This window comes from Hyaena hyaena, unplaced genomic scaffold (genome assembly GCF_003009895.1).
Source record: "Hyaena hyaena isolate Hyena2069 unplaced genomic scaffold, ASM300989v1 scaffold_41, whole genome shotgun sequence".
In the NCBI taxonomy this organism is placed as follows: Eukaryota; Metazoa; Chordata; class Mammalia; order Carnivora; family Hyaenidae; genus Hyaena; species Hyaena hyaena.
The window spans coordinates 2,671,748-2,682,765 of record NW_024080673.1 but is presented as its reverse complement, the minus strand read 5'-3'; the positions used below and the strand labels follow the sequence as shown (position 1 = coordinate 2,682,765).

General features: G+C 45.2%; 1 protein-coding gene across 1 annotated transcript; it reads right to left on the bottom strand.

The window, feature by feature from the left end:
* Positions 1-9,934: 9,934 nt before the first annotated feature.
* LOC120230376 (60S ribosomal protein L17-like) lies at positions 9,935-10,460 on the bottom strand. The gene has a single exon (XM_039229947.1). The coding sequence runs from the start codon at positions 10,413-10,415 to the stop codon at positions 9,975-9,977; it is 441 nt and encodes a 146-aa protein (XP_039085878.1). The 5' UTR covers positions 10,416-10,460; the 3' UTR covers positions 9,935-9,974.
* Between the last annotated feature and the right edge of the window lie 558 nt (positions 10,461-11,018).

Here is an 11,018-nt window from a genome sequence, read left to right as displayed (position 1 = left end):
ATAGTCAACCTATACACGTGTGCCTTTCACAGTGCTGCTATGAAGGTCACCTAATAGGAACTCTTTCACAGAAATACTGAGTGCCTCATCTGTTGCTTCTTTGTAGTGCCCTGGGGATGGTAGCTAGGTAAGAGCTCTTTCTCCATGTGTTTCAGTCTTGTGGGACCTACAAATGATAAGCCTGTATGGCCATCACAGCCAGGAAATCTAGAGGTATTCCATGGGTGGCAGCCAGAAAATTCAGCATTCTAAATATGAGTATGAGTTCCTTTTCAGGGGATACTGGTGATCTGAAGTGAGGCACACGGAAATCACAAACCCACTAGCCTCCATTGGCTTTCAAAGCTAGATATCTTGGGGGCTTGTCTCACGGGTGCAGATGATTAAAGTTGTTGTACCTGACATGAAGTTAAAGCCCTTTTCCCTTTGCGGAGAAGCTTGAGTTTGTGAGTTCTTTCCTGGTATGGGTCACCACATCAAGGCATGTGGTTTATGGCAAGATTGTGTTGCAGCCTCTTCTATCAGCTTTGATGTGGGTTTTCTCTCATTCACCCAAAGTGGAGGAGTTGCTCCGTTAGTGCTTGGGTTTTTTTCAGTGAAAATTGTTCCAAATGTAGCAATAGATACAGTGTTTCCAGGAAAGGAGGTAATTTCAGGATCCTCCTATGTCACCATCTTGAATTGGAACCTCTCATTTTTTTATATTGCTAGATTAACTTGACAGTATTTTGTAAATAATTTTTTGTCTGTAATCATAAGGGATATTAATCTATAGTTTTTCTTACATTATCTTTGTCTTGTTTTAGAATGAATTGAGAGGTATTCCTTCTTCCTCTATTTTTTAGAAGACTATCTGAAAAATACGTATTGATTCTCTAAATGACTGGTAGAGGGGCACCTGGGTGGCTCAGTCGGTTAAGTGTCCAACTCTTTGATCAGCTCAGGTTATGATCTCGCATTTGAACCCCACATTAGCCTCTCTGCTGTCAACATGGAGCCTGCTTCTGATCCTTGGTCTCCCTCTCTCTCTGCCCCTCCCCTGATTGCTCTCTCTATCTCTCTCAAAAATAAATACACTTTTAAAAATAAATAAAACAAAATAAATGATTGGTGGAATTCACAATGAAGCCATCTGGCTTTGGTTTGGGGGAATGTTTTTGATTATTAATTCAATCTCATTATTTGTCCCTTTAGATGTTCTGTTTCTTCTTGAATCAATTTGGGTAGTTTTTTGTTTCTTTCTAGAAATTTTTCCAGTTTTCTAATTTGTTAGCATGTAATTATTCAAGGCCATATGATCATTTTTATTTCTGTGAGGTCAGCAGTGAGGCTCTCCTCTTTTATCCCTGATTTTATTAATTTGAATCTTCTCTCTTTTATTTCTTCATCTGTCTAGCTGAAAGTTTGTTAATTTTATTGGTCTTTTCAGAGAACCTCTGGACTAAACAAAAAACAAGATTTATTTATTTTCATGGTAAGAGTTCCCCATGTAGAGAGGCTCCGTTTCAGCATTCAGCAGCTGAATGTCACAGCTCTGTGTCTGCCCTACGATTCTCATGTTGCCTTGGCCCCTGTTTGCCACTCCTCATGGCTGCCACCCTGCAGGTATCTGTGCATATCTGATAGTGTCCAGTAGAAGAGTAAAAAAACCAACGAAGTATTTTCAAGGCTTTCCTACAGATCCTTTCCTGTATTTCACTGACAGAACTGAATCACATGCTCATCCCCAGTACAGTCTCTAGCAAAGGCATAATGAAGACACACAGACAATGATGAGACCTGACCAAAGTTACAACAAGAAAGAAGGCACCCAATACATCCTGCCTGAGGTTTAAACAGATAGTTAAACAACTGGAACTCTAATTCCTGACAATCTTTCATAACTTTTAACTTTAAAAAAAAATTTAAAGCACAAGCAGGGGAGAAGGGCATAGGGAGAAGGGGGAGAGGGAGGGAGAGAATCTCAGGCTGGCTCCACACTCAGCATGGAGCCTGACATGGGGCTTGATTCCATGATCTGGGATCTGAGTCCATAGCAAGCGTTGGATGCTCAATCGACTGAGCTACCCAGGCACCCTGATGTTTCATAATTTTTAAATGAATTTTAGGAGGTTTTATTCTTTTAAGAAACTGATATCTCATGTTGGAAGAAACATTTAGCTAATGTTCAGCAATTATTTGGGATTCTTTTCTTCATATCAGTTACAATATATTTTAGTAATATGCAAAGTATAATCCTGAATTTTTAAAAACAAAAACAAAAAACTAATAAGGGGTAGTTGTTTTTACTCAAATATAAATATCCCTAGGAGAGGTTATATTACATAAATGTAAACTGCCCATAGTTGTTTTTTGTGTCATTATCAGCCATCAATATCTTGGTCTTAATTAGGCCAGGTTAGTTTATCTGTCATATTAGAAAGCAAAACAGAGCACAGTTTGGGGGAAAAAAAAAAAAAAGGATTTGGATAGTTTATAGAACTGGAAGGGATGTTGTGGTTGGGAGAGACACGGAGGGGTCCTGAGCTGCTCTCACATAGCAAGGAGCCAAGTGGGGCAGGCACATGAGAGCTGGAAAGACGGTTTTCCTGTATCTCTCCATTCCAAATACACTCAGAAAGCCTCTGGTGGAACATTCGAGATCTGAACGACAGTATCTATTTAATATTGACAATATGGCCTCCGGCCGGAAGTTGATGATACGAGGATGAATACGACTTGGTTCCTGCCCTCAAGCACTCACAGTCTAATGGGAAGGATGAACTCCTAAAAAGCAATTTTGAGTTAACAATGGAGGTGAAACGTATGAGCTACAGCAGCTGCCCAGAGGGAGCGGTGATTAATTCAGTTTCAAAAGGCAGAGACAACTCTATAGAGAAAAAACAGAAATCACAGGATGTGTTCGAGTTCATCAAGTATACAGCAGAAGAAACGATTTTCCGGAAACTGAGCAGAGGTTTGAAGGAGCGTGACCTGCTTGGGGAACCGCAAGGCAATTGGCGTTGACACCAGTGTGGCCGTGGAAGGAAATAAAGCCAGAGCAGGGAGATGGGGAGACGGGGACTAGACCTCAGAGCATCTTTCTTGCCTTGCTAGGGAGAGTGAAGTTGCCCTGTGGACCATGGGAGTCGTGAAAGTTTATAAGTGTAGAAATGTCCCAATTCACATCTACGGCGAACATTCCAGATCAGGTCCAGTGGAAAGGACCATTAAAAGGATGGTGCGGATGATAGATGCTGGAACTAGTAAAGTCACAGTAAAAAAAAAACAAAACAAAAAACAAGTGAGTAAACAGGCGCTGACTGTCTGTGAGGTTTGGTGAAAAAGAGTAAAATATGCCACATAGGCCTCTGCTTTGAGCAACTAAGTAGGTGTTTGCTGGAAGTAAGTTCAGCCCAAAGCACACTGAACCTAATGTGTTACTGGGCAAGCCAGGGAGGACTCACGTTTACCAACTGAGCATAGGTTTCTTCCCAAAATACGAATTTAGGAGGTGTCAGGTGGTGGCATCTCCTGAAGCTACCAGGGAGGGTCAAATTGCCTGGGGAGAGAAGAAAAACTGTGAAGGGACAGTAGAGGGGCCTCCACAATTCAGGAATTGTGTCCACAAAGGAGACAGAGCACGACAATCAGAGAGATGAGAAAAAACAGGTCATGTGTATCCAAAGGGTGAAAAAATTCCTCCAAGTGAATCATGATCTCTGTTAAAAATTATTTTAGAGGGGCACTGGGGTGACTCGGTTGAGCATCCAGCTTCAGCTCAGGTCATGATCTCACGGTTCGTGGACCCCCACATGGGGCTCTGTGCTGACAGCTCGGAGCCTGAAACTTGCTTCGGATTCTGTGTCTCCCTCTCTTTCTGCCCCTTCCCTGCTTGTGCTCTCTCTCTCAGAAATAATAAGTGAATAAACTTTTTAAAAACTAAGAGAAAGAAGAAAAGAAGAAAGGAGAGGAGGAGGAGACCCATCCATGCATCATTGGCAGAATGTTCTCTAAGTGCCCCAAACTCTGCTGCGAGTTTCCCTGCCTGCCATTTCCCTGGGGAAGAGGGGGTGTGGGCAGATGAGATGCATGTATGTGGGCCTGGAGGAGGGGGCAGCAGAAGCCTGGGCTGCTTCTAGCCCCCATCCTCCCCCATCTACCTGGCCTTGAGCAGGAGAGCTTTCGTGGTCAGCTTTGTACAGCAAGTGCATTCTCAAATGGAGGTTTCCAGCAACTAAATATTAGAAACGTTTCAACCTACTCACGAGTAGTCCTCTGCCTCCATCTGACTTCATGAGAAGGAAATCTGAGGCCCTCCCAGAGGCAGCTGAGGAGAAGCCTGAGCAATTGCCTCCTCTTTGATTCCACTCCGCCGTGGGCTCTGAGCTACGGCAGAAGCTTCGTGCAGCCTGCAGCCCAGCCTGCTTGCCCTGCGGTCTGGAGGAGGACAGACCTGTTTAGAGACCCCACACACAATCTATGAACACGGTTGAAGACACCATCCCAGTCAACCCCTTAGGGAATTGGGGGAAAACATAACTTTATCAAGAGTCAACTCAGTGCCAGGCACCAGGTTAGGGCTACATGTCTGGCAGCTCATTACATAGCCACTGGGGTGTGTGGGTTCCTCTGCTGCAGACACTCAGGCGGGCTGCCCCTCTAAGACCATTTTCACTGTTAGTGCATGGCAGACACCGGGTTTGATACCATGTCTGCATGTCCCGAAGCCCAGAATTTTTTCCTCTATAGTTTCTATTGTTTTTGTGTGTTATAAACTTTTTTTTTAAGTTTTATTTCTTTATTTTTGAAAGAGCATGCAAGCAGGGGAGGAGCAGAGAGACAGACAGACAGGCAGAATCCCGAGTATGTTCCTCACTGTCAGCACAGAGCCTGATGGGCTTGAACTCAAGAACCTATGAAATCGTGACCTGAGCCAAAATCAAAAGTCGAATGCTTAACCACTGAGCCAGCCAGGTGCCCCTTATTTTTGTGTTTTAACGGCTCATCATTCCTCAGATTCAAATATGCAGATGAGCCTAGGATAACAACGACATGCGTCCCAGTAATACTGTAATGTAGAATGCAAACAGAGTTGTTGTAGCTCAGATCATATTGCAAGGATCTTAAGTTTCGTGACAAATCCTCTTTCTGCATGAGACAACCCTTTCATAGAGCAGAGAGCCATTCCCTAATTTATCTCCAGTTTCGTGTGTCAGGTTTCCTTAAAGGGGAGCTCAGCTCTGCCACTAAAGAAACCGTATATCTTACAAAAGCACCAAATCCAGAGTCTCCCTTTGTTTTCAAGTGAGAGTGAGAAGGCAGAGCTGGCAGCTCTCACAGCGGCCCCTGGAGGGAGACCCCAGTATTCTGATCTGGTCTCTGCAGGCAGCTTCTCCCTACTGAGGAGCCAGCCAGACCCCACGGCCACCTCCTGAGCCCACTCTATCAGGTCATTGCCGGCGTTGTCTCTGCGCGTTCTTGGGAGTGCTGGGGAAGCTGTGCTCAGTGCAGATCTGCCCCTGCCTTCTGGTCAGTGGAACCTCTCAGCAGAGAGAGGCTCCGGGAGACTGGGATGCATCACGCGAATGTGTCTGGGGAACGGACTCTTCTGCCTAAGCACAGCTCAAGTCTCTATAGGCGGGTTTGTTATTCCCTTACTCCACCCACCTCCAGGAATCAAACCGGTCAATTTGCTGGCAAGCACAGGACAGCTGCATCCACGCCCTCCCCTTGCTGCGCCTGTCCCGAATTCATGAGGAAGCTCTTGTGAGTCCCTGTGTACCCTCCTGGGCCGAGCCTGGGCTTACCTGGACAGATGCTGCCCTCTTTGCTTGGATTTCACTTGACAGCAGGCTCCTCTTTTGGGCTGGCCATCTGTGTCACCCACCAGATGTTTCGCCTTCTCCTCCTGAGCACAGTGATGATTGGACTTCGCAGCCCCTTTAAAGCCGGGCATGGGCATGGGACTGCTTCAGTCAAGAAGATGTAAGCGGAGGTGTTGTGTGTCATTTTGCAGGCAGAAACTTCAGGAGCCAGCTTTATGAGCACTGAGGTAAAGCTGCTGTCAGCCTCGGTCCCTAAAAGATACTGAGCGGAGCTACTTGCCAAACTCCACGGGTCATGAGGCAAAAAAAAAAAAAAAAAAAAAAACAGCCAAATTGCTTCTTATGAGTTCATCTTTCCCATTATACTGTGAGTGCTCGAGGGCAGGAACCGAGTCAAGTCGTATTCATCTTTGCCTCCTGTGTAGCTGGCAATTATTTCTTGCACTTTCCTACCTCATGTGTTCACGTTTCCTTCCCTTCCATCGAGCCAGACCCCACCCCAGTGTTCTCTTCTCTTCCTCCCTTTCCCCTCCTCAGGCGCCCCTTCCACCCACCCCCTGCACCCTGCCAGGGCAGAACTGCCATGGCATGTTGTTGGCCATGTTCTCCACTCAGAGGGATTCTAGGCTCTTGGAGACAAAGACCTATAACCAACGCCAAGTTCTTTGTTTCACACCAGACTCCATATACAGATTTGAGTGCATAAGAGGTAATTAATAAATATTTGCCAGTTGACTGGTAATATGACCTTGGTTATTTTTTAATGTTTACTTATTTTTGAGAGAGAGCACACAGGCATGAACAGGAGGGCAGAGAGAGAGGGACACACAGAATTCGAAGCAGGCTCCAAACTCTGGCTGTCAGCACAAAGCCTGTTGCAGGGCTCAAACCCATGAACCACGAGATCATGACCTGAGCCAAACAAAGCCAGATGCTAAATTGACTGAGCCACCCCTGTGCCCCTGGCCTTGGTTATTTTAACTACAACTATTTATGAAGTGTCTGTGGAGTTCAGGTACTCAGTAATAAGAATAGTAACAACCATTGTATTAAATGAGCTGTTACCCTGTGCCAGCTCCTGTGATATGCACTAGAAATGCAGTATATTATTTAATCTTGTCGCCGTATTATTACTGTCTCCCTTTTACAGATAGGTAAACCAGGCCGTGCCAGGCCAGGTTAAGTAACTTGCTCATGTCACCCAGCTAGCATTCCTCAGAGCCAGAGTTTATATCTAAACCTGACAGGCTCTCAGAACTATAAGTAGTCTTTTGAGGGGAGAAAAAAACCTTTTTAGACATCTGTATCCTTGGCTACTCTCTTAAGGTGCTTCAACTTCTCAAACATTTGGATCCTTCCTCAAAAAGTGTGAGTCCAAGTTTGCCTGCTAGACATCGGAGTCTCTATTCCAGGACCTGAAATCGGCCACTAGGTGGCAATAAAAAAGTGTGTCTGAGACACAAAAGCCAGCAAGCCAGGGTGTTTCTAGCTTTAAGGGGCTTCCTAGAGATGAGCTGTGCAAACAGGGAGGCGAAGCTGCCCAGAAGGAAACAAGCCGAGGGTCAAAGAAATGGCCTGGAAAGCATATTTCCTGAGGTGGTGAGTGCTGATAGAAAAGGATAGCAATAAATCTGCACGCTTGTGTTTCTGTGAAAATCATAATCCTGAGAAATGCAGACTGTTTAAATACATCTGTTTACCAGAAGCACACAGACATCCCCAGGGGCGCTCCAAAGACAGGAGAATTATAAGCGCAATCACTGACAGCAAGGATGTCCAAACACCTTAAAAGTCCCTGTTGAAACGGCAGCTCTTAAATGATTCAACTGCCTCTTAGCCAAAACACATAGCAACAGCCATAAATACACTGTAATTAAGTTCACACTCAGAGCAAAGGAAACTTTGAAGATATTTCATTTAGTATCTCCAAGGAGTCCTAGATATTCTCCCCCACGAACGAGGGCATTGTCAAATTATTTAGCCAGAGCCAGCTGTGCATTATCTGAGACAACACCTAGAGATTGCTGTGTGTTTCATAGGAAAGGGGACAGACCACTGGGCAGGACCACATCCCTGGCTTCAGGGTGCTGCTGGAGGCCTGCGTTGGGGCCGTGTCCTGCACCCCCGCTGCTCCGAGTGTGGCTCACAGAGCGCTTCCCAGCTGTGAATCGTCTGCCAGTACACAAGGAGATAAGCCCAGGATGTGAGAGTGAGCACTGGAAATTTGGATAGCAATCAGACCTTGCCATGACATTGGGGCTGTGAGCAGTTCAACAGGGTCGGACGTGCAGCTGAAGCACTACAAATGTGCTGGTGAGTCATGGGTGTCAGGAGACAGGAGCTAGCCCTGCTCAGTAAGCCCACTTGCTGATCTGAAACACAATGGAAATGAATTTGAGAAGCAGCATCCCAAGGCAGATTTCTCCATCTCTACCCGCTCAGGGCCCCAGGCTTGGGAGAGTAAGGCTCCTAGCTGGGTGGTGATCAAGGGCGTGTGGAGTTCCTTTGAAGCCAGGGAGACCTAGACTCCACAGCCCCTAGTAGTTACGAGCTGTGTGACATTCGACACGATACCTAACCTTTTGGATCTTTAGTTTCCTTAGTCCTGAAATGGGGTTAATAATATATACTTTACTGAGTGTTGTAAGAGCATGAAACGAGAGATGTGCTGAGATTGTGAACACTCAGATGGTTTTCGTACCTCTTTCTCAATCTCTCGCTGTAAACAGTGCTCTTTATCTGTCTGGAGACTTTTTTGAAAAGGAATCCCTCTTGGTCCTCTTGAGAAAGATGTCATTACCAACGTCTTGGAGGTTCATTAGAACCAAAGCTCTGGATTTATTCTGTCATCAAATCCTTCTATGAGGACAGGAGGTAATTACAGACAAAAGAGAGAAAAGTGAAGGACTAGAGGGTGAGGGAGAGTGTGAAAGGGGAAGGAAAGAGTCTCTTCCTTCCAAAGAAAATCTTAAGACTGGACACAGAGGAAGTGAAGGATGAAGAAGGGTGAAGAGAAAGAGCTCAATGCTGATTCTAGAGGAAAGTTCCAGAAGAGAGGACTTTCCTGGAAGAGTGGAAAGGGTCCATGGGGCATAGAGCTCCCAGAACAGTCTGATAGGGTGCTCAGAGCCACAGGTGAGCCCAGAGCCCCTCACTTGTCTCAGTCCCTGTCAAGCCCTATCCCCAGGGAGACCTTAACGTTGTCCCCCACCCAGCATCTCATCCAATGACCACCTGGGCAGGTGAGGCCATTCCAGGACACATCGCCTTGCTGCTTCGTGTTATCCTGTCATCCAATAAATAATATCTGAATACCTGCTAAGTGCCGGGCACTGTTCTGACACTGGGCATTCAGCAGTCAAAGCAACACAGTTCCTTCTGTCCTGGAACTCATCTTCCCCGCGTGGTGGGAGGGAGACTAAGAAATCTCAAATAAATGACAATTCCCCCGTGCCATTTGCTTCATCATCAACAGTGTGCTCTTTACACTTTGGGCAGGGCTTTTCCTGCTGAAGCCCACAGATAGAGTTCAGGGGAGTTCACGAACTTGGATGAAGGAGAAAAAATGACATCTTTATTTTCATTGCCTCTAACAGAATTTACCATTTCCTTTAAGTGCACACGTAGACGACTGTAGACGTTTCTGTGACTTTGCAACTAGTAGAAATTACAGATATTTGCAGTTTACATCAGTACTGTTGCAGGTGTTTTGAAACATCATGTATGCTCATCACTGCTCCGCTAATCCTGGCAGTTTTGAGACCCCCCCCCACCCCCCACCAGACTTTAATACTTAACACATTCATAAAGAAACCCATGTGTTATTATATTACATGTACCTGATTTTCAGTTTTGCTGACTGTATTCAATGTAACTGGTTTTCTGCATTTACAAGCATGACTTGTGAAGGTCAGTGTGGGAAGGGATTCCTGGGTTTTACTAGCTCACCAGAGAGGTCCGAGGCACAGAAAGGATTAAGAACCTCTGCTCTAGGGCCTGCTGTTCCTTAACATTTGAAGGGCCCTTATCAGGAATCCACACCTTCCAGTTAGCCCCTGTGAACAGTTCCAGTTAGGCATACACACCCTATAGGTCTTTTTCTTTTTTAACTTTTTTTTTTTTTTCTTTTCTGTTTTTACTTTTACTTGCATGTACTTTATGCAGAATTTACTCCCGGGCCATAAGTTTTTGTTTCTTCAGTTTCTTCTGGGATATCTTTTTCTTCTGTGCAACTTCCTCTTCTGGTTTAGGAACAATCTGCTCTTTTTCAGTGAGGATCATCTCAATGTGGCAGGGAGAACTCATGTATGGGTTAATCCGACCATGAGCCCTGTAAGTTCTACGCCGCATCTTGGGGGCTTTGTTCACCAGGATGTGCTCGATGACCAGAGAATCTACATCTAAACCCTTAAGTTCAGCATTATTCTCTGCATTTTTAAGCATGTGCAGTAAAAATTCAGCACTCTTTTTGGGCCACCGACCCTGTGTCCAGCCCCACTGTTTGGCCTGGGCACACCTACCAACTCCACCATTGTAGCGTTGGAATGGAACACATTGCTTCTGCAAAGTGACATCTTTAAGATACTTGGTGGCTTTTCGGATATGCATACCCTTGATGGCCTGGGAAGTTTCACGTGTGTTCTTAAAGTGAACACGAAGATTTGAACCTCTTGATTTGCATGATTTTGTCGGGTTTTCTGGGTCAAGTGAATAGCGAACCACTTTCAGAGATCACCTCAGGCCGCTCACAGGAAGAGGAAGAGCCTTTCTTTTTTAACTTTTAAATTTTATTTAAATCCAAGTTACTCAACATATAGCGTAGCGATTGTTTCAGGAGTAGAACCCAGTGATTCCTCATGTACATAGAACACCCAGTGCTCATCCCCGTGAGTGCGCAGCACCCATTTAGCCCCTTACTCCACCCAACACCACTCGAGCAGCTCTCAGTTTGTTCTCTGTATTTAACAGTCTCTTATGGTTTGCCTCCCTCTCTGTTTTTATTCTTGTTTTTCCTTCTCTTCTTCTATGCTCATCTGTTTGTTTTTTTTTTTCTGAGCCAGCTCTCTCAATCTAGCTATTTTGATCAGTGCTAGAAGGTTTATAAATTAGCGTCTGCAATATGAAAAGCCATTTTTCATGGGTGCAGTAGTGGTGTTCAATAGATGTAGAAAGAATGCAAATACTGCCAGACATGCAGGAACCTGTTTGAAG

Coding starts and splice junctions, on each gene's coding strand:
- LOC120230376 (XM_039229947.1), bottom strand. CDS start 10,415: ATGCATATCCGAAAAGCCACCAAGTATCTTAAAGATGTCACTTTGCAG.